The sequence below is a fragment of the Dicentrarchus labrax genome, unplaced genomic scaffold (assembly GCF_905237075.1).
Source record: "Dicentrarchus labrax unplaced genomic scaffold, dlabrax2021, whole genome shotgun sequence".
NCBI lineage: Eukaryota > Metazoa > Chordata > Actinopteri > Moronidae > Dicentrarchus > Dicentrarchus labrax.
Window position 1 is genome coordinate 14,921,544 of NW_026136718.1, and position 15,728 is coordinate 14,937,271.

The 15,728-nt window shown below is 40.4% G+C and overlaps 2 protein-coding genes across 2 annotated transcripts; one reads left to right on the forward strand and one right to left on the reverse strand.

Annotated features, from left to right (window-relative positions):
- Window positions 1-54: 54 nt before the first annotated feature.
- Window positions 55-5,244, reverse strand: ctbs (chitobiase, di-N-acetyl-). Its single transcript, XM_051375976.1, has 7 exons — window positions 5,030-5,244; window positions 3,086-3,224; window positions 2,650-2,858; window positions 2,255-2,426; window positions 2,053-2,150; window positions 942-1,103; window positions 55-576 (listed from the first exon to the last, which is right to left on the reverse strand). Exons 1-7 carry the CDS (start codon window positions 5,141-5,143, stop codon window positions 388-390), a joined length of 1,083 nt encoding a protein of 360 aa, XP_051231936.1. The 5' UTR covers window positions 5,144-5,244; the 3' UTR covers window positions 55-387.
- A 547-nt stretch (window positions 5,245-5,791) lies between these two features.
- LOC127349901 (vitellogenin-2) lies at window positions 5,792-15,728 on the forward strand. Its single transcript, XM_051375972.1, has 34 exons — window positions 5,792-6,770; window positions 7,185-7,205; window positions 7,305-7,456; window positions 7,551-7,802; window positions 7,881-8,042; window positions 8,136-8,284; window positions 8,371-8,521; window positions 8,597-8,754; window positions 8,839-9,004; window positions 9,093-9,218; window positions 9,306-9,524; window positions 9,629-9,846; window positions 9,943-10,040; window positions 10,127-10,251; window positions 10,553-10,654; window positions 10,781-10,900; window positions 10,991-11,177; window positions 11,252-11,345; window positions 11,449-11,634; window positions 11,738-11,888; window positions 11,976-12,192; window positions 12,286-12,722; window positions 12,810-12,854; window positions 12,946-13,014; window positions 13,101-13,307; window positions 13,404-13,546; window positions 13,804-13,942; window positions 14,033-14,162; window positions 14,246-14,429; window positions 14,549-14,643; window positions 14,744-14,838; window positions 14,940-15,105; window positions 15,270-15,431; window positions 15,532-15,728. Exons 1-34 carry the CDS (start codon window positions 6,731-6,733, stop codon window positions 15,642-15,644), a joined length of 5,079 nt encoding a protein of 1,692 aa, XP_051231932.1. The 5' UTR covers window positions 5,792-6,730; the 3' UTR covers window positions 15,645-15,728.

Consider the following 15,728-nt stretch of genomic DNA (forward strand, 5'->3'; position numbering starts at 1 on the left):
GAGTTACTACAGGAAGAAAGCTAAAACGTTTAAGTGGTTATGTAACTTCAGGGATTTATAGATTCATCAGAAGAAGTTTTATTTTTGAAAAAGATAAAGTGCACAGATCTCAGTAAGCTCAATATTGGTCAATCAAAAATACTGTGTTTGTGTACATCACATTAAAAATATTGGTAGTTTTTTTTCAGGTAGCACAGAGGAATGTCTGAGATGTAGATTCATTCAAAGACAACAGCAATAAAAGCCACAATAAACTGCAAGTATGCACCCCTGAACTCAGAGGAAAGTCACACCCCATTACTGTTACAAAGGGATATATTGACTTAGCAATAAACAGTGGGCTCAGGGGTGATGTAAATTTCTGCAGCAGTGTTACGTGTATCCCAGCTAGCATCCTAAAAGTGCATTCCACATCATGGCGGTCTGCTGCCTGGCAACCGGTTCATCGCTGTAGTCCAAGATGTTGCCATTCCACATGCCAATGCCCCTCAAACCTTTAGATTGCACAGAGTCTGCCTTGGGACAAATGCTCTGTGGGTCATCATACCAAATCTGGTGAATCTGCCCTTTCTGGTCCTGTGGGGGGAAAAAAGTGCACATAATAGACAAAATGAGAACTGATGATGGCACCATCTCTTAAGGAGAAGACTTTTAGACCCACGGAGGAGAAGGCATTCAGCAAGAATGATTTACTGCAATTTTCTTTGTTTGGGAAGTGACACTGTGGTAGCTCGGGTGGACACCGGCACTCTAGATAAACAGCACTTGCCTGAAATGCTTGCCTAATAAATTACATATGGTAGTCGAGCTTAAACTCGGCAGAAAGACAAATAATCCATTAAACAGGCGCCCACTTTACTACATCTTAACCACACATCTTTGTATATTTTTAAGCAAATTAATACAGAATTAAGACAAACTATAAAATAGATACAATGTACCTTGTAATTGAAGTAAGGGGCCTGCTGCTTGTTGTCCCAGAGCCTGCCAGACATTGACATGTTGACCTGCTTCATGATCCAGTTGTATGGTTTCTGTCTTCCGGCCGCATCGCTGCAGGGGGCTCCACGGAAAGGAACTTTGGCTATAGAACATATTCCGTCCTGGTAGTGGAAAAGAAAGGAAGGGATATATCATATGTGTTTATATTTCACACAGAACAACCTATGATATACTGCAACAATAAAATAAAAATAAATAATAGCAGTAGCATGCTTTGCCTTCAACAACATTATCCTGGATGGGAGAACTATCCTGATCATGAATGACACACCTGGATAAAGCTTTATAATTTCTATATTCTAATTGTATCGTAATCTGATTTTTAAAGTAAGGTATAGCAATCTAAGGTGATTTACATAATACATTAAACCGTTTCTTATTGTTAACAATATCATCTGTTGGGGACTATTTTGAGCTGCGGATTAATACACATTTAGTGCTCCATTGAGTATTTATTTGCATGTGGGGAAATTACAGTGCAAGTCTATGGTACAGAGAAATAACATGTCAGTTTTTGGCAGCACAGGCAGTACTTGTTAGTAGGATCAAATGATTGTTAGTTTTGGTCTTTCTATGGGATTAGTTGACTATAAGTAGAGTCTACAGCCATGCTAGGGGCACTTTGAGGCTGTGGCTCTTTGAGCTAAATGCTAACTTCAGCATGCTACCCACATCCACAATGCAACAAGCTTACTATGACGATGCTAACAAGAAGCTGATGGAAATGTCATTTGTTTTCAATCATAAAACAAAATACTGGACAATTACAATGTCCGTCCAGAAGGTGGCGCTGGATGGAAAGTTACAGGATCACCCAACAAAAATGATCCTAAAGTGGACCTGAATGTGTCACATTTCACGGCAGTTCACTTAAAACTACACATGTGAACCTCCATGGGGCGCTAGAGGAAAAGTTATTAGGATTCATCATCAGGGATTTATAGCAATCCATCCAGCAGTTGTTGAGAATATTACCAGACCTATTTATTAAAAAAAACACTCAACAACCAACATTTTAACTGTATAGCTTTTAAATGAACAGTATCTTACCTGGGAAAGGTTGAGGCATGGGTAGTCATAGCCGTACCATGGCAATCCCATCACCAGCTTCTTTGGATCGATCTTCATACTCAGATACTGGTCGTAAGCTTATAAAGAAAGATAACAGGCAGTTCAATGTTGTGCTGATGAGTAGCTCCGCATCAACAAGCTGGTTTGTTCTCATTCACTACTAAACAACTGGACAACAAACCATTCAGTGTTTGATTGAGTGGAGCATTTGCCATTGCGATACAGTCGCCCGTGATCTGGCTCTGTTCATCGTAGGACATCACAAACAGCAGGTCGCAGGATTCAGCAATGGTAACGTAATCGTAGCAGCGCTTGTCGATACATTTCGGTGACCATGCAACGTCGAATGAGACCTAGAGATCAGGATAAGATAAATATCGATGGGCTGGATTTTTTAAATATAACACGGAGACAAGGCAGGTGAGGGCCTATAGCACTTCATTCATTCATTTTCCTGCCTGCCTATTTAGGGTGATGAGTTTGAGTTGGGTTTAGGAAAAACCCAAACCCAAAAATTCATTAGGAAAAAGAAATAGGAATACGCCCAACCCAACCTTATCAAAACACTGTCTTTACCTGGGAACCTGGGATCTCCCTGTGGAAGGCCTCAGTAGTCTCTTTGACCAGGTTTGTCAAAGCATAGTACTCTGGTGAGCCATCCTCCACTGCTTGCTCGATGTCGATGTTGATCCCATCCATAAATTGACTCTTGGCCAAGCTGACCTTCTCTGTTATCCACGCTGTCCTGTTTCCTTGGTCCACGATGTAGGAGAGGGGAACGTCACCTTTACCCACCAACAAGGAAAGAGAGAGATGGACATGATTACGAGAACAGTGGGTTGATGAACTGTTGACAGCAGGAGCTGGGCTAAAGGTTCATAACAATAAATATTACCTACATATAGATACCGTAACTTTGACCTTTTTCAAAACTACCAATCAAAGAAAAGACAATGGACAAACCCAACCACATAGATTCATTCTGCAGTGAGGAGAGAAACTTTGACTCTACCTTTGAGTACAACACGTGCTCCTTTGGAGTGAGCGTGACACATGAGTTCAGCGTCATATTTTCCAAATGTCGCCACCGTCGTCACCGAGCTCCAGTTGTAGGACTTCCACGTCTTTCCACCCACGTCAAACACAAACACCTGAAAGAACCACAGAGACCACACAGACACATGACTGTAAGATTAACCGCAATAGCAATTTTATTTATTTACTGATAAATTCCCAAAAAGGAAACATGAAATGTGTATTCTCAGTCAGTCTCACTTCACTTTATCCTACCACAGCAATTTAATCCTGAACTTCTACACACTACAGAAAGAAAGCAGGGCTGAAGACAGTGGCTGGAACATTTCCCCATATATTGATTATTTTTCTAATAATTCAATTAATCATTTAGCCAAAAATGTGTCAGAAACATAAAATGTTCACCAAGAGCATATCTTCTTGTAACTACAGCTTATAAATTGATATGCAATGATTAAAACAACCAGCCAATGTTTGGTATGGTATGGTAGGGCGGCTGTGGCTCAGAGGCAGAGCGGGTCGTTCCTTAATCGGAAGGTTGTGGGTTCGATCCGCGGCTCCTGGTGCCACATGTCGAAGTATCCTTGAGCAAGATACTGAACCCCAAATTGCTCCCGATGCCATGCATCGGTGTGTGAATGTGTATGAATGTTAGTTTCTGTTCGATGGACTTTGCCATCACTGAGTGAATGTGTGGAAAGGGTGAATGTGGCACGTAGTGTAAAAGCGCTTTGAGTGGTCGGAAGACTAGAAAGGCGCTATACAAGTACAGGTCCATTTACCATTTATTTATATTTGATACTTGGCTAAAACATTTAATATCTTTATTTCTTTATTTTTTAATTTTCATCAAAACTCGCATTTTTACTGAAGACATGTTAATGAAATATCCCTCCACAGTTTAAAATGTCAATATACATGTCAGTATAAAACCCCACAAATGCCACCTGAAAGAAGATTCACTGCTACAAAGCTGAATAACAATATAGAGTTTTCTCAGTCAGTCGTACCAGTAAGTGACGCAGGATAAAATCTGGGCTCCTGCACATTTAACTACAATGGCTCTTATTAATAGTACACATGTATTTGTCAAGTCACATTATCTCTTGTGAGAAGGGTCTATTGGTAGTATTTCTAACCTATAAAACATTGAACAGCTACAGAGGGGATCTTTCAACTGAGTCGTACTGTGATATGTGAGTTTCAAAGCAACATGGGACATTTAACAGAAGTCCAAGAGGCCAAATGTGCCTAAAAAGGGGAACCTTCTCAAATATCACACCACCATCAACCTCACACAGACACAGACTGCAGGGATAAAGAGGAACAGCAGTCCCAATTTGAAACTTACAACAGAAACTAGAGAAGACCAGCAAGCAGCCAATACATATTAAACAGTGTACAGTGATAATGTAGCACCCTAACTCTTACACACCTTTGTCATGAAACATGTATATTTCTGTTTCTAAAGTAAACATTGGATCGTGTTCAATTCATCTATGTCAACATTTTATAGCCCTCATATCACAAGATCCACTTCCAGTGTCATGATCATTATGTAAGAGGTTTGTGACTTAATTGTGAAATAACTCCCCTAACTTCCTTTAATTTATCCAAACAGCTTTTTGTTGTTGTTTTTGTTCAGACTTGTGTAACTAGAAGAGATACTACAGTATGAAACAATGCTACAAATTGGTGGAAGTACAAAAATAAGTAAAAGACTTTAATGCGAGGAGTTTGTGGAGTTTGGGTGTCAACAGTTACATTATTTCTGTTACATTAATCTCTACATTCCCCTGTGAGGTCAGTGATGTTACTACTCAGTGGACTACAGCGGAGCACTAAGTTCCTGTATATGTGTGTTTGAAGATATAAGCTGTGTGCAGCGGCTTGTGTCCGATTCTTTTAACAAGCAAACTACCTCAAAGTCTCTCTCTTCTCGGATCGGTTGACAGAGCTCCGGTCTCTCGCACGGACAGACGGCAGCCCTGCAGACCAGGACTGTCCACGACAAAGCCAGAAGAAACCAGGACATTTTTTATAATGGGGGGAAATTTAAATCCGAATGAAGCCCAGTCGGACTTTGAACTGTCAACAAATCCTGTGGCATGTGCTCATTTCTTCTGTACGGAGGCTGAGGTGGTACAAACTTCATGCGGTTGTCGTAAAAGGCGAGGTTGTCAGTAACTGGAAGTATACCAAAAACTATGAATGACGGAAACTTTCAGTATAAATACAAGTATAAATAAATAAATACATAAATTAATGAAAAGTAAATACATTGTGGTTAAGAAAAAGTCTTTTTATTTATTTATGCATTTCAATATTTATTTATAAATACTTATATAGAGAAATATTCATGGGGTGGCAAGAATAAATGCTGATTTAATTGCAAAAAATCCCATACATCAGTATTTGCTTGGTTTTTCAAATATTTTTGAGATCTGATCACTCTGATCAGGATTACAGAATATAGGCTACATGTGCAGTCTTTGGATAAGCATATAACTATTGGTCAAAGTAAAACAGTATTTCAATCACACAGCACAACATAAATCAGTTTACACATTATTCAGATTTACTTATCTTTATCTTTATTGGATATTCTATGCGTCGCTTTCGGCCCTAACCAATTTGGCGCCCTAGGCAAGATGATGGCGCTTTTATGTTTATTCTATTTTTTATTTTTTTTTATGTAAAGTGTCTTTGAGTATTTAGAAAAGCGCTTATAAATAAAATGTATTATTATTATTATTATTATGGGGAAGTGGGAACAGGTGGAACTTACAAGATGATGATGAGAGTTAGTACATGACCATTTCAGGCCAAGGCCTCAATTATTTCCAGAAAATGATTATTTCCCCTGAACATATGCATATTTCCAACAAACTAAATACCTATAATGTCTTTGTGGGGAGAAAATTGGTGGTAAAAATGTGTGAGCACTACATTGTAAGTCTGGTTTATATTTGTGGTGTCTAGTAAGCTCTTGTTGGCAGAACATACACCTTTGCATGATACAGTAATAAAAAATAACACAATGTGAATTTTGATTTGATTTACTTGATTTTGATACAATTTAATCTTCAGTTTGATGATGTGAAAGTTACGCAAACATATGTTGGACTGTTGCCTTTGGAGTGTCAACAGCTCAAGGTGACAAAATGACAGGTCATGACACAGTGACATTTTATAGAGCATTCTTAAATATATATTATTTTAGTCAAACTCATCTGACGCTTCTTTTAGATATTGCTCTGTAGTAAAATGTATGTAGGTTAAATATGTATATAATATCATAATTTTGTAATATTGTAAAATAGTATAAAATAGCATTGCAGTTCATCTGTTTATGTCATGTGACAGAATGGGATTTGGATTTGGGACATTGGATTGTTTGCCAGGAAAGCCAAGAGCCAGGTTGAGATAACTTGTTACGTCTGTGACATTTTTAATTCATCTTTTACTCTGTTTGTCTAATCTGCATGTTCAGGGCATGGTAACATTGGTGACAACTAAAGCTGATATTTAGTTAATGATACATTGCGATGTGCACACAGTCAGCAAAAACTGTAGACTTTAAAAGGTGGCTTCTGGCTGCAGTCATTTACATTCACCAGCCATGAGGGTGCTTGTGCTAGCTTTCACTGTAGCCCTTGCGGGTGAGTATGTCTTTATGCATTTACAACTAAATGAACTTATATTTAACTCACAATTATATTAATTGAGCTTTTTGTAGAATTAAATAATATAGAATGGAAAACTACAGGAAATAATATCTAAACTGATATTGTGTCATATATGCAGTTATAATAAGAAAATAAGTAAAATGATGACTTTTTGAAAATTTGAGAACTAATATTGAACTTGCTGACAGTGTAATGTTGAAAAATAGATGTTTAGAACTTCAGTTTTAACTACTGTCTTGGCAGTTTAATATAGATTGGAAAAAATATGGCATATATACACTATAACATTTCCGATTTCAGTAACACATTTATTGTTTTTTTTTTCAAATATTGTATCTTGTTTTTCTTTTATTAACACCAAAATAATAATTTATTCCTATTTTGTAGCGGCCAACCACATCAACTTTGGTAAGATGTCCTTCTTTCACATTAAAAATGTAATACAACAGTTAGAAAACATGTGAAATATTGAAAGCTTCTTTGTAACTTTGTAATCTATTACTGCAGTACCAGAGTTTTCTGCTGGAAAGACCTACGTGTACAAATATGAGGCACTCCTCATGGGCGGCCTGCCCGAGGAGGGTTTGGCACGGGCTGGAGTGAAAGTCATTAGCAAAGTTTTGATCAATGCAGCATCACCCGACACCTTCATGCTGAAGGTAAGGACCCTAATACACATTATTTATGATGAATAACAAGTGAACTAGAAACAATCAAGCGTTAACAATTCATTCAAACTGTCACTCTTCACAGCTGGTAGACCCTGAAATCTTTGAGTACAGTGGCATCTGGCCCAAAGATGCTTTCATCCCAGCCACCAAGCTCACCTCAGCCCTGGCTGCTCAGCTTTTGACACCCATCAAGTTTGAGTATACCAACGGTGTTGTCGGCAGAGTGTTTGCACCAGCTGGCGTCTCTGCAACTGTTCTGAATATCTACAGGGGAATCCTCAACATCTTCCAGCTGAACATCAAGAAGACTCAGAACGTCTACGAGCTGCAAGAGGTATGAATAACTCATTTCCATCCACAACATGGCGCAAAACTTAAACTGACAAACTCTATTTTGATTTTTGGGAAATAGCCTGGTGCTCAGGGTGTGTGCAAGACCCATTATGTCATCAGTGAGGATGCAAAGGCTGACCGCATCCTGTTGACCAAGACCAAGGACCTGAACCACTGCCAGGAGAGAATCATTAAGGACATCGGTTTGGCTTACACAGAGAAATGTGTTGAGTGTGAGGCTGTAAGTAAAATTTCCTTCTCACTAAACACTTTCTAATACAATCCACTCCTGTACACGGCTGATGTGATGATGTTGTGGGTCTTGTCAATGCAGAGAGGAAAGACCCTGAAGGGAGCTGCTGCTTTTAACTACATCATGAAGCCTACAGCCACAGGTGCTCTGCTCTTGGAGGCAACTGCTACAGAGCTCATCCAGTTCTCACCTTTTAACATCTTGAATGGCGCTGCCCAGATGGAGGCAAAGTATGTGGTTTAAATGAAAAAGAAACTCTTTTCTAAGCACAAAATGTCACATTGCAGATTGATGCAGTGCTTATCTATATTCACAGGCAAATCCTGACCTTCCTGGAGATCGAGAAGACCCCAGTGATGCCCATCAGAGCTGATTATCTTCACCGTGGATCCCTGCAGTACGAGTTTGGCAGTGAGCTTCTCCAGACACCCATCCAGCTTCTGAGGATCAGCAATGCTGAGGCTCAGGTATTTCAGGAAATACTCCCTCTTAATCAGATTTTTGTTGAATTTATCCTGTAGCAACATTTTGTTTCTTGACAGATTGTTGAGGTTCTGAACCACCTGGTGACCTTCAATGCGGCCAAGGTCCACGAAGATGCCCCTCTGAAGTTCATTGAGCTCATCCAGCTGCTGCGTGTGGCCAGATATGAGAGTATTGAGGCCCTCTGGACTCAGTTCAAAGCTAGACCAGATTACAGGTAACTGACATTTACATTCAGAAAAGGGCTATGAAAACTGGTGCTATGGATAATATAATAATAAAATACATTTTTCTTTCCCAGGCACTGGATCCTGAATGCTGTCCCTGCCATTGGTACTCATGCTGCTCTGAGGTTCCTCAAGGAGAAGTTCCTCGCTGCTGAACTGACTATTGCTGAAGCTGCTCAAGCCCTGCTGGCATCTGTACACATGGTGACAGCTGACCTGGAGGCCATCAAGATTGCTGAGGCAAGTCAACGCTAAACATTTTCTTGAGTATTAGTAATGATGGGAGAACTGGGACACATAATCAGTTCTTTATTTTCACCATCTTCAGGGCCTGGCTATGAACAACAAGATCCAAGAAAACCCAGTTCTGCGTGAGATTGTCATGCTGGGCTATGGCACCCTGGTTGCAAAATACTGTGCAGAGAACCCAACTTGCCCAGCTGAGCTTGTGAGGGTATGTAACGTTTGTACTTGTGTTTTATATAACTAAAATTCAGTTTCAACATCAGTGACAGTAATGTTTTTTCTGTTCCTCCCACAGCCCATCCATGAACTTGCTGTCCAGGCTGTTGCTAGAGGTGAAATTGAGGAGCTCATTGTCGCTCTCAAAGTTCTGGGTAATGCTGGACATCCTGCCAGTCTTAAGCCAATCATGAAGCTCCTGCCTGGCTTTGGCAGTGCTGCTGCTGGTCTGCCCCTTAGAGTCCACATTGATGCTGTTCTGGCCCTGAGGAACATTGCTAAGAGGGAACCCAAGATGGTAAGACTACATTTTCAGATTCCTTCCATTACTAAGAGGGAATACAGTTAAGACGTGTTTTGTTATGCGCAGTTTTATTTCTAACATTCATCTTTGTGAATTAGATCCAGGAGATGGCTGTTCAGCTGTTCATGGACAAGGCTCTCCACCCAGAGCTCCGTATGGTTGTTGCTATTGTGCTGTTTGAGACTAAGCTGCCCATGGGTCTGGTCACTACTCTTGCCGATACCCTCTTGAAAGAAAAGAATCTGCAGGTCGCTAGCTTTGTCTACTCTTACATGAAGGCCATGACCAAGAACACCGCCCCTGACTTTGCCTCTGTGTAAGAATATCTCCTTTTGAAGTTTTGTGCTATTTAAACATGTCAGCACCAAGAATCTATATATATATATATATATATATATATTTCTACTTTCAGTGCTGCTGCCTGTAATGTTGCTGTGAAGATCCTCAGCCCCAAATTTGACAGAATGAGCTACCGCTTCAGCAGAGCCCTCTATTTCGATGCCTACCACAGTAAGAGCATAACAGAATAATAATTTGTCCTAAAAAATTTCAGATTAAAATATGTGGTTTGACGGTTATTGTATTTCGCCCTGCAGACCCCTGGATGATGGGTGCCGCTGCCAGTGCCTTCTATGTTAACGATGCTGCAACTGTTTTGCCAAGAGCCATTGTGGCCAAAGCTCGCACCTACCTGGCAGGAGCTTATGCTGATGTTCTTGAGGTATGACCCTCATGTCTTACATAGCAATCTAACACTATAAAAGGTTCTTCTATGTCTGGCATGTGCCTCCCACTCTGCACATCTCAGTTTACCAATGCCCAGAATCATAAAGTTAGCTCAACACATAGATATAATTTACAATTTTTCGATCTGTTGTAACTGTCTGCTTTACTGTTTGGACCTTTAATTAATGCTATTTTCTGTTAACAAGCTTAGTTAACATGGCTATATAGACCATGTATATTATATTTTTAATCTTATCATTTTAAACAAACTTATCCATCAAATGCTATTTATTCAGCTTGGAGTGAGAACTGAGGGAGTCCAGGAGGCCCTTCTAAAAATCCATGAGGCCCCTGAGAATGCTGAAAGGATCACCAAGATGAGACAAGTTATGAAGGCTGTAAGTTTAAGAGATCATTAATATCAATCAAAAATAGAAATATTAGTATATTAATATAAGAATGATGTAATCACACTTGGTTTGTAGGAGCTATAATGTTTAGATATGGTTGTCTTCCTCACACAGCTTTCCGAGTGGAGGGCTAATCCTTTAAGCCAGCCCCTGGCCTCTGTGTATGTGAAATTCTTTGGACAGGAAATTGCCTTTGCCAACATTGACAAAGCCATTGTTGATCAGATTATTGAGGTACAGCATATTACAAAAATAACATTACAATACAATAGTTTTATTATGAATTGAATATTTGATGTCTTATTAGCGACTTTATGTTTACAGCTTGCCAGTGGACCAGCAATTCAAACTTATGGCAGAAGGGTGTTGGATGCTCTGCTGTCTGGTTTCGCAGTGCATTACGCTAAGCCAATGCTGGTTGCTGAGGTTCGTCGCATCCTTCCCACCGCTGTCGGTCTGCCCATGGAGCTCAGTTTCTATACTGCTGCAGTGGCTGCTGCATCTATTGAGTGTAAGTTCCACTGATGTAGCTTAACTCTTGCTTAATTATATATACTGATACTGACAATGTGTTGTTTTTCATAGTCCAAGCCACTGTGTCACCACCTCTGCCTGAGAACTTCCATCCTGCCCAGCTTCTGAAGTCTGATGTCAACATGAGGGCTGCCATTTCTCCAAGGTAATTCAGTTGTAGCTTACTCGAAAGCTAAATAAGCTTCTTCTCATCTTCTCAAAAAACAAAAACAAAATGTATTAAAGTTGATATTTTCTATTCCTTTCAGTGTTTCCATGCATACCTATGCAGTCATGGGAGTGAATACTGCTCTCATCCAGGCTTCCCTGCTGTTAAGAGCCAGAGTTCACACAATTGTTCCAGCAAAGATGGAAGCAAGAATTGACATGATTAAGGGCAACTTCAAGCTTCAGTTCCTGCCTGTTCAGGGCGTTGATAAGATTGCAACTGCACTGTATGTACTTGTTTGTCACGAAGTAACTTACTGTATATCAACCAGTTTTAAAATTATTATTTATTATTATTTTTCTTAAAATTATGTTTCTTTTCTTCAACAGTGTTGATACTTTTGCTGTTGCAAGAAATGTGGAAGACCTTGCAGCTGCCAAAATCACACCAATGATTCCAACTGAAGTTGCAGCAAAGATGTCAAGGGAGATCTTTTCTTCAAAGATTTCTAGGATGGCATCCTCTCTGGCTGGTAGCATGGTGAGTTTGATTCACTGACCACCTTTTCCAACACAAACATCTACCTCATTCCAAATTAACGTGGTGATCTCTGTTGTGGTCTCCCAGTCAGCATCATCTGAAATCATTCCCGTTGACCTGCCAAGGAACATTGCCAGCAAACTGAGAATCCCCAAGGCCTTCCAGAAGAAAATGTGTGCTGCAATTGAAACCTTTGGAATCAAGGCATGCACTGAGATTGAATCTCGCAACGCCGCCTTTATCAGAGACTCCCCACTTTACGCCATTATTGGAAGACATGCCGTCATGGTTGAGGTTGCTCCAGGCAAGTGAACTGGATGACATTAAACTACAGATGGAAGGAATTTTGTAAGATGTTGCTAAAAAGTAATGTATCTGTTTATTTATTTGGTTGTAGCTGCTGGACCAGTCATCGAGAAGATTGAACTTGAGATTCAGGTTGGAGAAAAAGCAGCAGAGAAGATAATCAAAGTGATTAACATGAGCGAGGAAGAGGAAATTCTCGAGGACAAGAACGTGCTGATGAAACTCAAGAAAATCCTGGTTCCTGGTCTGAAGAACAGAACATCAGCTTCCTCCAGTTCCAGCAGCTCTCGTTCAAGCAGCTCTCGCTCCAGCAGCTCCCGTTCAAGCATCTCCTCCTCTGTGTCCTCCTCCAGTTCCTCCTCTCGCCGCAAGATGATCGACGTTGTTGCCCCCATCAGCAAGACATCAAAGAGACTGAGCTCCAGCAGCTCCTCCAGCAGCAGATCAAGCCTTAACTCAAAGAGCTCCTCCAGCAGCCGCTCGTCTCTTCATTCCAGCAGCTCTTCCAGCTCCAGGTCCTTGTCCAAGGTACGACAACTTCTCCTCTGAACATGTAAAGAAAGGTGGAATCAAAAAGTACATCCAGATATTAATGTACTATTTTTTCTATTACAGCAAGAACTGTATGAGATGAAGTTTGCCAAAAACCACATCCATCAGGTAATTATCAGATTGTTTTGCTAAGAGTATGAGACAGCCACATCATGTACTCAGTTTGAGCACACTAAATGTATGGTTTGTCTGTTTGCAGCATGCAGTCTCCACAGCCCGTGTCAACAGCAGAAGCAGTGCCTACAGCTTCGAAGCCATCTACAATAAGGTAAGTCATCAGACCAAGCCATTTACAATCTGTTGAATCAGTGGAACTTTCACTAATATTGATCTCTGGTTTGCTTTTGCTTGAAGGCCAAATACCTTGCTAATGCCATTACTCCTGCTGTGACCATTCTCATCCGTGCTGTGAGAGCTGACCACAAGGTTCAGGGATACCAGATTGCAGCTTACTTTGACAGAGCTACTGCCAGACTGCAGGTTGTTTTTGCCAACCTGGCTGAGAACGACCACTGGAGAATCTGTGCTGACGGTGTGATGCTGAGCTACCACAAGTTGATGGTAAAAAGTTTGATTTGGTGACATGAATTGAGTTGGCAACAGTTGTTAAAAATGTGTGTGATGCCTGAGATTTTAACTCATTTAAATGTCTTTTAGGCCAAGGTTGCCTGGGGTATTGAGTGCAAACAATACGAGACTGAAATCACAGCTGAGACCGGTCTTGTGGGTCAAGACCCTGCAGTCCGCGTGAAGATGACCTGGGACAAAATTCCAACGAACATGAAGCGCTATGCAAAGGAGTAATGTCACAACTAATATTGTTTTCAAAAGATTTGCAAAAGCAACTAATGAATTCCTACAGACTCCCTGCAACTAACTTGAAAATGTAACATTTCAGTCATAGACCTTAGTCAGGCATCCAGATGTAGAAATGTGTGGGAATTTTTATTTTTTATTTTTTTTTTATGGGATTTCCAGGCCAGTTGGGCATTAGGCAACAATCAATTTGACATTTATTAAAAACTTAAAAATAACCCTAACCTTTATCTCTGCCTAGGCTTTCTGAATACCTTTCCCGCATCGCTCTGGAAGCCGGAATAGGCCTGGCAAAGGTCAAGAATGTTCGTAATCAGATCAAACTGAGTGTGGCTGTTGCTTCTGAGACAAGCCTGAATGTTGTGCTGAAGACACCTAAGGTGCGGTTTTCTTGGCCATTATTTGCACACGAAAAATGTTTGCATCATACTTTATCACTCATAAACACAATAATCGATTGTATATTACAGAGGACCATTTACAAACTTGGAGTGGCTCTCCCAGTTTCTCTTCCATTTGGAGACACTGCTGCAGAGCTGGAAGCGTACCAGAGCAACTGGGCTGACAAGATCACCTACATGGTCACCAAGGCTCACGCAGGTGAAAAGCAACAGGTTTTATTGCAATAATAGGCTGAATAGTAAATAGTTAACTTCCTGAAACATCTTTTCTTTCTACTCCAGCTGAGTGCACCATGGTCAGAGACAAACTGATCACATTCAACAACAGGAAATTCAAGAACGAGATGCCCCACTCTTGCTACCAGGTTTTGGCTCAGGATTGCAGCCAAGAGCTTAAATTCATAGTTCTGCTGAAGAGGGACCAAACACTGGAACAAAACCTGATTAATGTGAAGATTGAAAACATGTAAAAACAAGCAGTATTTATATTTAAAATGTGGGAATTGTGACAAAATTGGGAAAATTGACAGAATTCTGAATCTGGAAACTGACTGTAACACATGTATTTCAATTGTTTTTCAACAGTGATGTTGACCTGTATCCCAAGGACAGTGCTATCATGGTGAAGGTTAATGGAGTAGAAATCCCCATCAGCAACCTGCCATATCAGCATCCCGCAGGTTTCTTATTTAATTTATTAACTCAAATGTAACTGCTAAGATTATTCAATTTGTTGGAAGTAAAATATCACATATTTATATATATTTGCAACCTTTTTAGGCCAAATTCAGATCAGACAGAGAGGTGAGGGCATCGCTCTTTATGCTCCCAGCCATGGTCTTCAGGAGGTCTACTTTGATCTGAACGCATTGAAGGTGATACAAGAAATCTAAATTTGACTTTGACTCAAATTTGTATTAATCTCCATAGTGAGTATGTAATGGTGCAAATTTTGAACTGTTTGTTGTTTTTTCAGGTTAAAGTTGTGGACTGGATGAGAGGACAGACTTGTGGACTCTGTGGAAAGGCTGACGGAGAAATCAGACAGGAGTACCGTACACCAAACGAACGCCTGACTAGGAACGCAGTCAGCTACGCTCACTCCTGGGTTCTGCCTGGAAAGAGCTGCCGTGATGCCTCTGGTAATACTTACAGTGCCTGCTTCACCTTTCTCTATTAGAATATCATTTGTGTCAGAATACAACATAGAGAAACAATAAGTATCAGAATTTGGTTTCAGCTGATGACTACTGTAGGTAAACATATCTATTTACGGTGCTTACCTTCCCTTTTCACCAATTTCCAGAGTGTTATATGAAGCTTGAATCTGTGAAGATGGAGAAGCAGGTAAACATCCATGGCCAGGAGTCCAAATGCTACTCTGTTGAGCCTGTGCTGCGCTGCCTGCCTGGCTGCATGCCTGTGAGGACCACCGCCGTCACCGTTGGCTTCCATTGCGTGCCTGCTGGTAAGTCTAAGAAATCACAGCTGGTTCACAAAACTGAATCATACATTTATCTTGTTATCCTGTACAGTGCCTAACGCCTTTACTCTTTAAATTTTCACAGATTCTAACATGAACCGCTATGAGGGTCTGACCAGCATCTATGAGAAGAGCATTGACCTGAGCGAAACATCAGAAGCCCATGTGGCCTGTCGCTGCACCGCTCAGTGCGCTTAATCTCATCTTCATTCTATTCTATTACATGCAAGTATTGTTGAATACTTTTTTTGCTAAATTTTAATAAATTGTCAAGCATATGAA

What these genes read in the sequence shown, in the direction of transcription:
- ctbs (XM_051375976.1), bottom strand. Translation starts at nt 5,143, where the DNA reads ATGTCCTGGTTTCTTCTGGCTTTGTCGTGGACAGTCCTGGTCTGCAGG. An exon ending in GAGAAGAGAGAGACTTTGAG is followed by an intron (nt 3,225 to 5,029) that starts GTAGTTTGCTTG and finishes TGGTTCTTTCAG; the next exon opens with GTGTTTGTGTTTGACGTGGG. An exon ending in CATGCCTCAACCTTTCCCAG is followed by an intron (nt 1,104 to 2,052) that starts GTAAGATACTGT and finishes TTCCACTACCAG; the next exon opens with GACGGAATATGTTCTATAGC.
- LOC127349901 (XM_051375972.1), top strand. Translation starts at nt 6,731, where the DNA reads ATGAGGGTGCTTGTGCTAGCTTTCACTGTAGCCCTTGCGG. An exon ending in TCGAAGCCATCTACAATAAG is followed by an intron (nt 13,015 to 13,100) that starts GTAAGTCATCAG and finishes TTTTGCTTGAAG; the next exon opens with GCCAAATACCTTGCTAATGC. An exon ending in AATGTGAAGATTGAAAACAT is followed by an intron (nt 14,430 to 14,548) that starts GTAAAAACAAGC and finishes GTTTTTCAACAG; the next exon opens with TGATGTTGACCTGTATCCCA.